The 15,072-nt window shown below is 36.0% G+C and overlaps 1 protein-coding gene across 3 annotated transcripts in view; it reads left to right on the forward strand.

Annotated features, from left to right (window-relative positions):
* LOC107784382 (uncharacterized) overlaps positions 1-15,072 on the forward strand; it is a 61,531-nt gene that overhangs the window by 32,170 nt on the left and 14,289 nt on the right. For all 3 annotated transcript variants that reach the window (XM_075243223.1, XM_075243225.1, XM_075243224.1), the window contains exons 9-26: positions 1,379-1,446; positions 2,947-3,033; positions 3,130-3,282; positions 3,375-3,467; positions 3,625-3,684; positions 3,780-3,883; positions 3,972-4,059; positions 4,298-4,402; positions 4,501-4,605; positions 4,677-4,729; positions 4,832-4,895; positions 4,997-5,131; positions 5,368-5,480; positions 5,585-5,678; positions 6,220-6,439; positions 10,445-10,575; positions 11,733-11,879; positions 13,405-13,533. In XM_075243223.1, the coding sequence (XP_075099324.1) occupies positions 1,379-1,446; positions 2,947-3,033; positions 3,130-3,282; positions 3,375-3,467; positions 3,625-3,684; positions 3,780-3,883; positions 3,972-4,059; positions 4,298-4,402; positions 4,501-4,605; positions 4,677-4,729; positions 4,832-4,895; positions 4,997-5,131; positions 5,368-5,480; positions 5,585-5,678; positions 6,220-6,439; positions 10,445-10,575; positions 11,733-11,879; positions 13,405-13,533 (1,949 nt within the window). The remainder of the gene's footprint in view (positions 1-1,378; positions 1,447-2,946; positions 3,034-3,129; positions 3,283-3,374; positions 3,468-3,624; positions 3,685-3,779; positions 3,884-3,971; positions 4,060-4,297; positions 4,403-4,500; positions 4,606-4,676; positions 4,730-4,831; positions 4,896-4,996; positions 5,132-5,367; positions 5,481-5,584; positions 5,679-6,219; positions 6,440-10,444; positions 10,576-11,732; positions 11,880-13,404; positions 13,534-15,072) is intronic.

The following is a 15,072-nucleotide window of genomic DNA, read 5'->3' on the forward strand; positions in this document are numbered from 1 at the left end:
GCCTGTGAACGGGAAAACAAATACAAAAGAATGCTCTAAATGAGGCTCGATCTTCCTATGGCAAAAGTTCATCCAGTGAACTAAGAACTCATTTGAAAACATGGGTGCGCAGTATGCATGGGTTCTCAGGCACCACTGGCTCCAAGGTATATCTGCACTGGCCTCTCTATGGGAGATGTGCTTTCTAGTAACTTATGAGGTCATTTCAGTACCTTCAAAAGACGCCCTTTTATTCCGGCGCCAATTTTCCTGTTTAATTTGGAGGTTTCATTGGGATTTAAGAAGTTCATAGTTGAATAGAATTCAGGTAGGTTGTCTTTCTAAAATTAAAAGAATAGAATTCAGGTTTTGAGATAGAGATGATGCATAAACTTAATATAGTTTCCAGCAGAACAAGGACCTGTTGCAGAGCACCAACTCCCTTTTATGAGGTTGGTTTGGAGAAAAACCTTCCAGTCTTGACAAGTGGTTGTCAATAGAATGGAAGTTTATGTCTGAATTTGATAAATTGGGGCTAATTGAAATCATATTGATTCTTTAAAGTTTCCGTTGCAATAGTTTTTCAACCACTATACGTCAACCAAATATTTTTGGAAAAAGGGTTTATGCAAATTTAAGGATTTTCCTCATGTTTTAATTAGGAGCATTCTTTTGTATCTGTTGCATCCCCTGGAAGCCTTATGTTAATAAGGTTCCACCATTCATCCAAAATAAGATGTTATATCATCTTTGAGTTAAACCCCAAAACAACACACCAATCGAACAGATACACAAGCCAATCGAACTGCTAATTTCTGTCAATAAGCTCTTAAAAGAAATCTATTACTAACAATATTAAATATCCATAACAAGTCAACGATAAACATGCACAAAGCAGCAGGTCTCATTTTATGCAATCATGCTACTGTATTTTTCTGTTTACTTGTAATTATCAATGGATGAAGTAGACTTACTAAATCAGGTAGGTCTTTTGAGTTTGTTACTCCCTCCGTCCGCAAAAGAATGACACCTTTCTATATTTATTAACACTTTAACTTTAAACTTTCCTTTTATCCTGGATGAGATGATATATAGCCTCACAAATATCTATGACTTGTTTTAGACTACAAGTTTGAAAAGCCTTTCTTTATTTCTTTCTTTCTTAAATGCCGTGTCCAGTCAAACACTATCACATAAATTGAGACAGAGGGAGTTACATTTTTCTCCTAGCTTTTGATATGGGGTGAGGGTGGGAGAAAGGAAAATGAACGTAAGTTGATTTCTATTGATTTAGCATCAATTAGGTTGAGCAAGCGGATGCTGTTTTAAAGTGTTTCATTTCTTATGTTCTGCTAGAGAATCTGATGAAACGATTCTCCATTCCCCCTTCCTGGAACAGGTCTGGCTCATCACGATAATTATCATGAGTTCTGTCGGCTTCTTGGACGTTTTAAAGTCAATTATCAGGTATGAATTGAAGCCTCTGCTCCCTTACCTTCTTTTTCTTGATAATATGAAAAGTTAGTGCTAGGCATCCACATAGATTTAAATTCATTTGTGAGGATTCATATTGCTGACCTAACTCGCTTTGAATTGAGGCATTGTTGATGTACATAGATGACTTCTATGTATGTATGAATCTAAGATGGTGTTTTTTCACTTTCTTCATTATGCATTCTTAACTGAATAGCGTTTTGACATTATATCTTGTAAACTTTGGAATTTCCTTTGTGTATGTCCATGTTTGCTTAGAGTCGTGAATAAGAGAAGAGAGGAAAGTTTCATTAGGTTAGTATATTAAAGCCAAGGGGGATCTACGTTCAACAAAGGGGATTCACTCAACCCACTTATCGTAAAATTTCACTATTTGTATTTTTAACTTAATTGTTGTTAGAAAAGGTTATCTATAATACATGTTGACCCACTTGACAAATACAATGGCTTTAGAGTAGTGGTCAAGCGGGTCCTTGAAGATTAGTGCAGTAACAACTGTACCAGAAAGATGACGTTTGTACCTTGAAGAACTTCATTTGAAGTGAAGTATGTTGTTTTCACTTCCTCTTATTAAAAATAAAAGACATAATAACATCAGTCAGTACAACGTTGCACTCGAAGTAGGGATGTGCTGTTCCTTTTGGGCTTGACTCTTCCCATAAGGCCCCACGGTCGGGGCATAAGCGCTTCTTGCTACCCATATAATCATGTTTTCATAACACTGTCCATCATTTTTTAATTCTCTACACTGTTTGAACCTTGTCTAAAATTCTTGGTAAGCTGCTTGGAGATGTGATGTCGTTAGAAGATTTTCACACGAACACCAAATAATATAGTGTTATTCTGTGTTAGTTCATTGTTCGTTTGATCACGTTGATTCCGTATGTTGATATTTTTATTGTACTAAATCACTTACCAAGTTTAGCTAAGTTAGGACCAGTTACAATCTCATTTCATAACTTTGGCATCAAAGGGGTTTAGAGCTTCTTGCTCCAGTAGAGTTGGTAGTTTAGGCTACAATATGTACAATTTTTCCAAATTATAACTGTAAGATTCCTGCTCAACCTTAAGTTTCTCAGATCTCAAAGTTTGAGAGTCGGCATGAGTTTATAATGTATCGATCAGTGACCGAGGAATAAGTAATTGCCTCATTTTATAAGTAGCTGCTAGTGGTTATGGAGTGTAAAGAAGAAGAATCTTGTGTTTCGTAAGCCAATTGTAGGCCCATAACCTGAACAAATTGGTAGTACTATTTCTTCAATAACAGTCAACCACATCAGAGCCTTCATTAGGATATATTCATGGATATTTTGCTTGATCTAAAGTTTGCTTCTAACTGGCATGCTCATTGCTGAATTTGCCATTTGTCTCAAGTCTGGCCAGGTCAAAATATTTTGTTTCAACTTCCTTTTATTGATCCCTGCAATGTGTTTGATGTGCCTTCTTTCTGTGATTTTGATACTGCTATTGCAGTTATCGGAGCTTGTCAATGTGGAAAGTTATGGGGACTGGATACGTCTGGTTGCCGAATTTACTTTGAGATCTTTGCAGTCTTGGCAGGTCAACCCCTTGTTACTGGGTTCAAGAATAGCTTTTGATCACTAATCTTAACTCTGTTTGTCTGAAATTTCTGATTGTGGTTTTTCCCATGATCAGTGGGCCAGCAGTAGTGTTTACTACCTTCTTGGACTGTGGTCTAGATTGGTTTCATCTGTGCCGTATTTGAAGGGAGACACACCAAGCCTGCTTAGTGAATTTGTACCAGAGATTGTGAAAAGTTTTATCACATCAAGATTTGGTTCCTTTCAGGTTGCACTGTATTGTTTTTGCAAGTGAGGTTGCATCAAGAGTTTCATGTTAAGTTGTGGTTTTGATTTACTTTCTATTATTTTGTGTTGCAGGGAGAAATCTCTGATCTCTCAGAGAACCCCCTTGACAATGTTGACCTTCTTCAAGATCAGCTTGATTGTCTTCCTTATCTTTGCAGATTTCAGGTTCAGACTCTAAAGTATTTACACTCTTGAGATTATCAAAATGTTCTGAAAGTTGCTTGACTTTCTAATTCATTTAAGTTCAATGTTTGTTTTTACTGTTGGCTTTTGACTTACTGAAATTGCTGAATTTGGATTAATTTGAGTTAATTTGACACAGTATGAGAGTTGTAGCTCATACATTATGCAGGTTACTGATCCTCTACTGCAGATGTATATGGTATGCTTAGATTTTTTGTTTTATAATTTCTAAGGGTTGAAGGTCTAATGAAGCTTATGTGTTTGCAGTGATACATTTATTTCTGTTTGAAACAGGAATCCGCTGATCCCCAGGTTCTTACGGTGGTGGAAACAAAATTTGCTTGGATAGTTCACATAATTGCAGCTATTGTTAAGACTAAGCAACTTAGTGGATACAGGTATTGCCAAGCTTATTTACTTATTTTAGCTGTGTTGTTTTAGGTTCACATTCTCCTAATTTTCTCTCATGTTTGTTTCTACTTTCAGTGGGGAATCTCAAGAAATCCTTGATGCAGAACTTTCAGCACGCGTCCTGCGGCTGATAAATGTTACTGATAGTGGTTTACGCAGTCAGGTTCACTCAAATTTCCTTCCTATACTTTGGCACTCTTATAGCTCTGACACGTAGAAAAGTTATTGTCACATTCCCTGAACTAAAATAAAGGTGAAACTCTATTGTGTCAATAGCACATCCTCATTTACACGTTCAAGCATTTTATTCTTTTTCTTTTCTTGGGAACTTGATCAAACTTGTATATATTGGGTTGATTCTGACATCATCGTTTATGTCATTTATCCTTGATATAATGCAGAGATATGCAGAAACGAGCAAACAGCGCCTTGATCTAGCTATTCTTGTTTTCTTCCAGAACTTTAGAAAGTCGTATGTTGGAGATCAGGCAATACATTCATCTAAGGTACACAATTGAAATTTGTTTGCTGTGGTACCCAAGTGCCAAAAACTTTCTATTGTCATTTCTCTTGCTGGGCATTTAATCCATTTATTCCTCTACAGCAACTATATGCTAAATTGGCTGAGCTTCTTGGGCTCCATGATCATATGCTAATATTGAACGTCATTGTTGGGAAGATAGCAACCAATCTTAAGTTTTATGGAGAGGTAATTGTCATAATTGATTTTTTGTGATTTTGCCGTGATCATGAATCATTATATCTCTTCTTTTTCATTAGAGTGAGGAAGTTATCAGTCAAACACTGAATCTCATGTTGGAAATGGCATCTGGGCAAGTATCATCTTACTTTTCTTCTCAAGTTTTTCACCAATTATTAGAGTTGAGGCATCTCCTTGTTCTATTCTAATTACTTAAAGCTTCTTGGTTTGGCAGATATATGACTGCAAAACTTCTTGTAAAGTTGGATACTACTCAATTAATAATATCCAATCGTAATGTAAGTATCATTTATAGCTGTGGTACATTGCTCTCTTTTCTGCTGATTCCTAAACATTTGTAGCTTTGGTTGGACTAATACTTTAAATTTTTCATATTTAGAGGGAAGAATTCCCGTTTTTGGGGGACTACAGGTGCTCTCGTAGTAGAACTACCTTTTACTATATTATTGGCTTGTTGATCTTTATGGAAGATAGCTTTTTGAAATTTAAAGCATCAATGGATCCACTGCTGCAGGTGTGTTTTTGGAGCAATAATTATGTAACTTTCTTATTTTGTCTTACCACCATGAATAGTATGCGAAAGAGTTTTACCTCAGCTTTGTTTTTGTTTAATTGCACCAGAAGTTGCTCAACTCTTTTTTCCATGAATAAACTGCTCCTAGTCATTCGCCTTATTGTAAAAGTTCAGAAGCTGTAATTATGTTTCTGTTCCTCACACTGATGAGTTGAGCGGTAATGATGCAATAAAAGGTCTTGCTGAGTCTGGAACTGATTCTGGATGCCTTGTTTCGCACTGATGATGTTAAGCAAGCATTAATTGGGTTGATGAGGGATCTCAGAGGAATTGCAATGGCTACAAGTAGGTTAGTAGCACGGTGAATAAGAATTTTTCCTGTTGAGGCATAAGACTTTATTTTTTCAAATGCTTTCACTTCATCTTTGTCCTCCTATTCCTACTGTTCAACAGCCGAAGAACATATGGTTTCCTATTTGATTGGTTATATCCAGCACATATTCCCCTTCTTCTTAAGGCCATAAGAATATGGGCAGACACTCCAGAGGTGAGATTTAATCTTTAAAGAGCATTAGAATTTCTACTGTTAAATCTTTACCACTGTTCTGTTTTCCCTTTACATACATTCTTCCATAGAATTCGTACCCAATGGAAGCACATCCAAATATATGCTGTGCATATATATTTCTCTCTTGACATTTACTTGCCAATACAAGAATGAGCTACTCTGTTTGCAGTGTCGGTCCTGGATAAAGAACATTTGTGTATATGGGTTTACATGCTGGTGAGATGAAGCGTACCAGATTGTTGAAACATTTTTCCCTTGCAGGAGATCTAACAAATATTGAAAACAAAAATAGTAACTTTTTGTGATATCAACTTGTAGGTGGCAATTTTCCCTTAAAATTTAAGATATTTTTCTGTTGCTATTTCATTCACTCTGATCTTAGCGCATTATAATTATAAAAAAAACAGAGAATTTGATCCCTAGAAAGTGCTTGTGCTTTGGTGCACACTGGAGACTTTTGTCTTCTTCTCCTTTAAAGCTAATATAATTGTGTCTCCATTTTTTTTAATGTCTGGAATAGGTGACAACACCGCTGCTTAAATTCATAGCCGAGTTTGTGCTGAACAAGTCCCAACGACTGAATTTTGAAATCTCATCTCCCAATGGCATTCTTCTTTTTCGAGAAGTCAGCAAATTAATTGTTGCATATGGATCCAGAATTCTCTCTCTGCCTAGTCACGTGGATATGTATCAGTTCAAATACAAGGGTATTTGGATTTCTTTGACTATTCTTTCGAGAGGTAGGAATTTTTAGCTTCTAAAATATTTTGGTTATATTCGTTCTCCAAAAAAATATTTTGGATATATTCTAGATTTCCCTGTGTATGGCCCTTGAAATGGAAGGCTTCCTGTATGCTGTTTGCTCGTAAGACTAACCTTCTCTGACTGTTAAGTTTCATGCCTAGGAGGAGTTACGAAGCCCACTACTTCTGTTTTATGTTGCCTTGTTTTCCCCCTCTTTTGTCTTACTGTGATAAACTCCAGTAGAGTAGCTTATTATTTTTGTTTTTATTTCTCTCAATAAGAATTAGTATATATTTCATAAAGTTGATATTTCTATTAACTTGGAATTTTAAGATTTTTTTTCTGAGAAGGTAACATATTGTATATTAATAACGACTACACATCCCATAATTACATAGGAGAGGAAGAAAGACTCCTAATCCTTGTTCTTCTCACAAGGAATCTAAAACATCAAAAAGAGACTCATGGTTTTCTAAAAGTTTTCTTTTACACCAAAAGTAGAACAACAATAGACACTTCATCTTCATATTCTGGACATGATTGTACTTGTCTTCAAAACATCTCTGGTTTCTCTCTTCCCAAATTATCCACCAGATGCAAGCTGGGACTCCTCCATCTCTCCTTCTGATTAGACAAATTACCATCTTTATTTCAGCATGTAAGAACTTCAGGAATTATTCTTGGCATAGTCCACATAATACCCCTTGAGTTGATAAATCTCCATAGTTGAGCAGTCAACCTGCAGTGTAAAAAGAGATGACTAAATGACTAATTGACTCTGCCTCCTCTCCACATAAGTAGCATTTAGCGCATAATTGATATCCTCTCTTGACTAGATTGTCCTGTGTCAACACCGCCTCCATTGCCATCAACCAAGTAAAGCAAGCAATTTTTTTATGGAATTTTAACTTTCCAAATCAGTTTCCATGGCCAACAACTGACTTGATTCATGGAAAGGATGAATTCCTTATAAGCTGATTTACCAGAGAACTTCCCAATTTTATTTCCTTGCCAATTCATACTGTCTTCCGAGTTTGAAATTCCTTGAACTGTTCTATAATATTGTAAAACTCAGTCTTCTGTAAGTAAGCTTCCACCCTTGCATATTCCATGCCTCTCCTATTGTTGCTTTTTGTTGCTGATTGAGGATGTAGATGTCAGGAAAAATTGTCTCAAAATTGTCTCAAAGATCCTTGCCCTAACCAATTATCCTTCCAAAAGGATATCTTCATGCCATTTCCTACGCTGAATTTGGTTTTGTTCATGAATTTACGCCATAGATTCCTGATGGATTTCCATAGACTTACCCCATAAGGCCCATTCAGTGATTTTGTTGTCCATTTACCATCCGTACCATACTTTTCCCTAATCACCTCTTTCCATAAGGATTGTTCTTCTTAAGAAAATCTCCATAACCACTTCATCATCAAGCTTTGATTCTGAGTTCTCAAGTTCTTTATTCCCAACCCCCCTTCCTTCTTGTTGATTGTATGCGAGTTCTATTTGACTAAATGTACTTTCTTCTTATCGCAGCTCCCTTCCCACAAGTAGTTTGTTCTTAATGCATCTATTCTCTTCACTACGTTCACAGGAATAGGAAACAGGGACATCATGTAAGTAGGCTTAGCATCCATTACAGAGTTATTTAGAGTTAATCTACCCCCTTAGATAGGTACTGACTCTTCCAGTTAGTCTACTTCTTTTCACATTTTTCTATAACACCATTCCATATCCCTTTTGATTTGATCTTTGCCCCCAATGGCATTCCCAGATAAACGGTAGGAAGCTCCCCTATTTTACCTCCAAGAATTCTAGACAAGCATTGCGTCTCATTTACAATATTTATTGGATACATAAAGCTTTTGTTCCAGTTAATATGTAATCCAGATGTAGCTTCAAACAAGATAAAATTGCCCTTAATACTTTCAGTTGTTCACTGTCAGCCTCACAAAATACAATAGTGTCATCAACATACTGTAGATGGGATGTCTCCGTATTGCTCTCAGCCCTAGCATTTACCTTAAAACCCCTTATCCAATTGTTTAATTGGGCAGTTTTTAGCATATCATTCAATCTTTCCATAGAGATTATGAAGAGAAAAGGAGATAAAGGGTCTCCTTGCCTCAAACCCCTATGAGAAGGAACAACAAGCTGATGAACCATTGACCAGAATTGAGAACTTTACTGTACTGATGCAAAATTTGATCCAGTTAATCCATCTAACAGAAAGTTCCAATTTAAGTGATCATATACCTTCTCTATGTCCAGTTTGCATAATATTCCAGGCTCTTTGCTTTTCAATCTTGCATCTACACATTCATTGGCGATTAAAGGGGCATCCATTATCTGTCTGCCCCTAATGAAAGTCATTTGTTGAGCATCCACCTGGTTGTTTACTACTTTTTTGAGTCTTTCAGTCAATAATTTAGATATGATCTTGTAAACACTTCCTATTAGACTTCTAGGCCTGAAATCTTTCATCTTTTTGGCCCCCACCTTCTTAGGAATTAATGCCACAAAGGTGGCATTAAAACTCTTTTCAAACACACCCTGTTCGTGTTATTTCTGCATTGCAGCTACTACTTCCTTGTTCACTACCTCCGATCATTGAATGAAGATAGAATATTTATCAGGACTTGGAGCTTGTCCCCTACACATGCCTTTACACTTTCCAGATCTCCTGAGTTTCAAAAGGACTTTGCAACATTAAGTTCTCTTCTGGAGAAATTATAGGACAATTTTTGAGATTGACCTGTGTCATCCATATTTTTGGTTCAAAATATAGTTTTTGGTAGAATGTGACAATCTCCTTTTATATGTCTGCGGGACACACCATAGTTTCCCCTTCTACATTCAATTTGTCAATATTATTGTATCTCCTATCAGCATTTGAAGTTCTGTGGAAATATATAGTGTTTTATTCACTTGTTTCAACCAAAGAGCCCTAGATCTTTGCCTCCAAGCCGCCTCCTCATTTCTAGCAATCTCTTCAAATTCCGGAGCTAAAGCAGACTTAACATGTATTTCTTCCTCAGTCAGACATCTCTGATCATGTATTTCCTCCCGTTCAGCTAGTTGGTTGAGGATATTAAGTTTTTGCATTAAGTTTAAAGGCCAGGATAAAATCAGGTCTTCCGTCACATTTACCATCCCATGAAACTAATATCCCCCCTCTAGTCCCACTAGCTTCCAATTGTGCATATTTCCGCCATCTATTATTTCCACAGTTCTTTTACTATCTCTCCAATGTCTCCTTCGATTTTGGATTCTTGAAAACAATATATATCTGCTTTCCACTTGTGAATTAAACTCTTGATCAACATTCTTTTTCAATGTCGATTCAACCCCCTAACATTCCATGAGAGAATGTTTACCTTCATTGATCCTGGATAACCATATGCCCCCCTTACTTCTAGTACTATTGCTTCTGAAGTTGCTTCCTATTTCCAGCCCTTTTAGTTCTTTAATTCCTTTTTGTCGTGGAGTTTCTGACACTTGCATATCTGGAAACCCTTTGTTCTCTTGTCTCTTGTTTTCAATTTTCATGAAAGGCGACTATGCTTCTTTCTTGCATCCCTGAATATTTATCCCAAACACCTTGCCGAGTCTGATTATGTTCTGGTGTACCCAAATTGAAGCCTCAAATTCTTGGTCCTTCTCTTCCACTAAACTCTGTAAATTTAGAGGAGTAGCTTCTTCTATTACCCACCCCATCTTATTGTTCTTAACAGTCAAGTGAACAGTTGTTTAAGCAAGTTCTGTTAACCCTTTGTTTTCTTTCTCTTTTGTTTCCCCTTTTCTCTTTGGACCTTTGTTCCCTTGTGCAAAATATATGTGGCTCTCTGCCTAGCAGACTGTATGTATTTTCCCCATCTGTGTATTTAGCTGATCAACACTACAGTAACCCTGGAAATGTAATGTTAACAAATGGGAATGTAAAAAACTGAATTGATCGTCCTTTCATCATTATGTAATTGCTTATGCTTTACTCTACACTGTAGCACTTGCTGGTAACTATGTCAACTTTGGGGTGTTTGAGATTTATGGGGACAGAGCGCTAGCAGATGCTTTTGACATTTCTATGAGGATGGCTCTATCTATTCCTTTGGCTGATATACTCGCATATAGAAAGGTATTATATTAAGAGCTGATTTATTCAAAAATATCGCTGGTTATTTTATTCTTAGATGCTTATCACATGAGAATTAACTCTTCTTACTATATGATGTTAACAAAATAGTATGTTCAGACTGCTTTTGTTTCTGAACATAAAATCTTCTGCTGCTTTATGCTCTGAACAAAGATATTTTATGTGATTTATGAACATATAAACTTCCCAACAAACATCAAAATTTGTTGCCAGCACTCTACTTATTTTGGAGTGTACTCCCAACAAAGAATGGGAGCATTACAATTCACATACGCACCAAGTTTGAGCCCATAGTTTCTATGTGCTTGTTGCAGATGTAAAGTATGGTTTATTGTGAGTTGTCTACATTCGCTCAGCTAAGAAAACATACTTATAAGTGACACAATTACAACACGGGAAAATATAGAGACTACTGAGGCATTTGGGAGGTCGACATCCTGGTGGAAAGAAATACTCCTGTTATCTATTGAGCATTATGTTGGAACTAACATTTAGGCAATTTGGTTCTGATAATGATGCTAGCATATGAAAACTGCGGAAGTATATTGATTAAAATTAGTTTATCAGGATATACATCTTTAAATATGGATTTGGTAGCAGCCACTTGTAGTTCTTTATGTGTTTGGAGCACCATTTGTATGCCTTTAGTGTTTGCTTGGAGTAGATTTAAGCCGTCTTTGAGTCTTGTGTATGTGGGGAGCAGATGCAGAGAAGAAGTTGATCATTTTGGTTTTCTTTTCAGTTCCTTTTTCATTTTTTTCTGTGTCTTTGTCTATAGCTTACATTTTCTTTTGATTGGTATGATCGAGTTAAATATTTTAAACTACTGACCACTTATTTTTAAAGTGGACCTTCTCATTGTTATTCTGGCAAAAATTTATCTGTTCGATCAGCGGTGTTGCTGCTTCTTAAACATTAGAGCCTCAACATTCTTCGAATGAGCAGTGGTGTCAAATTGAGCTAATTTGTTTAAGCTGTTTATCTTTAAAAGTGGTTTTATCCCTGATTGTGTCCTCAGCAGTGGACATAACTCTTACACGAATTTTGAGGGGTATATAATCTTTTTCCCTCTGTAAATGATCACATTGTCTGCATTTCATTTTAACAATATAACCACTTCGAATTGTCTTATCCTACAGCTTTCAGGAGCTTACTTCACATTCCTGGAAATCATGATGAAAAACCAGATCCATTTGATACTAAACTTGGACTCAAGTAGCTTTATATTTATTGCTGGGTCTCTTGAGTCTGGACTTAAAGTACTGGATGCAAATATCAAATCACAGGTTTGTGCTGCGTTCGATCATTGTCCTTGGGATGTTGGATGCCATTTCTTTGTATTTGTTTGATCTTTGCAAGTGTTGAGACATAATATAAGTAAGTAATTAAAAGTGTGCTCTTCTCTAACATCTTAAACTTTATACGAGGTGGTCACACACTTCAACATGGTGGATGAGCATGCAAAGATCGTGAGTTCAAATCTCACCACCACTCAAAAAGCAAAAAATATTTCACGTGTTTGACCCAATCAGGTCCACAAGCGAGACCTAATATAATTATACTATAATATAAGTGTGAAGGCCTTAGTGTGAAGTCAAAAGACTAAAATATCCTTATAAAATTAAGTGACATTAATACCCTTAAAAAATAAATAAGTTCTTCCTTCATCAACTTTAAACCAAAACTTTATTATACTAATGTGCTGAAACGTTAGGGCAAGCATTCCATAATAAATACTGATATTAGTGAAGTTGCACCTCTTCCATGCACTTCTTGCTATTTTCATTTTTATCTAATTTTTTAAATTATTTCTTTCATTTATACGTTAATAACCCACAAAATCACTTCAGAAATTCTATTATGTTTATATTCTTTTCTCACATTGAGCAGTAATTTTTTATACTATCAATGAATTAACTATACTTAAAGTTCAAATAACCTAAGCGCTAGAAAAAATGAACAGGCAAAGGTAGTGTCAATATATCATCTATATATGTAAGTTAATGAGAGCATAATTACAAAAGGTAGAGATTCAAATTGAGTGCAAAAGTAGATGACCACACGTCAAGGATAGATATGTAAAGTTCTTGGAAGGCAGACCTATACAGAAATACTTTCTAAGTTGTGATTTTAAATGAGATCGACATATGCTTAACAGCCAACGAGCTCCATCTCATATGTCCCCCTCTATGTGCATTTGTGCGACTCTGATTAGTTCGGTGTTTCTCTATGCCAACGAGCTCCATATCAGATATGCATCTATTTTTCTCTTTGTTTATCCTTAATATTAAGATAGATTATAATAGTTTTCAAATATACATATTATATTTCTTCCTTTCTAAATCATCATAGTTCATGTGTTGAAGGAATGAAGTCAGTCTACATATAGGTGGTGTTATAGTTTCCTTTATATTATTATATCAAATAGAGCTCCAATCCAAAGTGTTGAAAGAACAACGAGGAACGAACTTACAGTAATAGAGAAGACATATGATAATTAGGCTCTATTAATTGTCTATAAGGAAAAGGAAGTAGGATATGATCATATTGCATATTTATATAAACCTAATTATTTTGTATTTAGTAATTAAGTCGGTCGAATATGCTCACTATTTATTAACATATATTATATAAAATTGATAGGAATGCACATGCAACGTACGTGTCCAAAAACTAGTTAAATAATTAAAAGTGTGCTCTATCTGACAGCTTAAGCTTTTGTATAAGGTGGTCACGCTTCAATAACAGCCTTGCTGGGATGAATCATATAATTAGTTCTCAACAAACTGACTCCAATTTATTTATTTTTAGTGTGCATCTGCTGTGGACAACTTGGCTACTTTTTATTTCGATCACATAACAGCTGGAGAGTCACCAACTACCCCCGTGGCTCTTAACCTGGCTCAACATTTAGCCGATTGTCCGAACATATTTCTTGAAGTAAGTTCAACTGCTCTATTTATTTAAAGGAATAATGATTTCAAGACCTTTTTTAGAAACTGCATATTCGTTTTAGCCGTGGTAGAAGGGAATTCTGTTCTTTTTTGACCCCTCCCTCCAGTTCGTTTTGTCCCTTTTATTTCATGAGGTTTCATCCTTTATTTTTATTTTTTTGTTATTGCTCGTATATACATATTTTTGTTCGGGTGGTGGTGTGGGAATGTGGAGTTTGGGCTGGAAAATGCAGTAGATTTCGGAAGATGGTATAGCATGCTCATTACTATGTTCAAAAGTCTCATGCCAAAATTATTTTCAACAATAGGTAGTGAATGTTGGGCCCTCTGTCGGCCTAATTCTACTAGTATAGATAAAGTTTCTATTGCATATCATAGTATCGTCATAGTAGTTTATCTTCTAAAATTTCAATTTGTTTGTAAATTATATTATAGTAGTGTCTGTGAAGGGAAGAAAAAAGACCCACAATATCATTCCACAGTTGGGAGAGAACTTGGGATGGCTGGACTCTGCTAATAAAATTATTAAATTTGTTGAGAAAGGGTCGTGGAAGGAAGAGATGTTGAAAGAGTGACCACCTGGAGTGGATTTGTCCTTATGTGGTATAGATAAAGATTTGGCAAAGAGAAGATGTTAAAATCTTAAATAATGATAGAACGGAGCAATATATTCTTGATTGACAACTACTCTCTCAGGTATACGATGGAGTATTTGTATACATGCTTAATTGGTTGCTTTGGTGATTCCAGAAAATCGCCCTACTCATTGGGAATTTCAAAAATGGGCTGCAAGAATTGAAATATTCCGGCTAGATGAGTTAAAGAACTAAATGGTGGTCACCGATCAACGTTTTTCATCGACAAAATTAGCGCCCCGACCAGGTTTGGATAAGATGTTCAAGTTTTCCGCGGTTGAAAGACATCTTCAAGAAAAATTGGAGACAGATTCTGTTTTTTAGAAATGGATGATAATAAGAGATACATAATATATCTGAGATGGGCTAGAATCTGCATGTGTTTTGCGGAGATAAAAGTCCCGACGACGATTAAAATCATGGTGGATAACTTCACGTTTAGTGTTCGGATATGGGTGGAGTCCAATGCTTGGGTGGAGAAAGTTGATCAGGATGTAAAATACGGCTATCACAGAAATGGAAGAGATGAGGTGTAGAACCTTGGTGGTTTAAATGCAGCGTCACAGTTTCCCAATAAGAATACCTTGTGGAATTCTAACATGCATACGGGATGCATGTCAATTGTGCAACCAGATTTAAAATTTAAAAATGAAAAGGGCCATCTTGTGAAGGCTTTGCTTTTCTAATTTTTAAGTCTGGTGCGTCTGGGTCTTCTAATAAGTAGACAAATAATAAAAGTAGCCCATCTTATTCATTGGTGAAAATAAGGAGCAACCCAACCGTTACGAACATTCATATATCTAACGGACGGGGATCCAATTTTCCTCTTCTAATTTTAAGTCTGGTGCGCCTGGGTCTTCTATTAAGTAGATAGGACCATCCAATTCATT

Source organism: Nicotiana tabacum, chromosome 22, assembly GCF_000715075.1.
Source record: "Nicotiana tabacum cultivar K326 chromosome 22, ASM71507v2, whole genome shotgun sequence".
Taxonomy (NCBI): Eukaryota; Viridiplantae; Streptophyta; class Magnoliopsida; order Solanales; family Solanaceae; genus Nicotiana; species Nicotiana tabacum.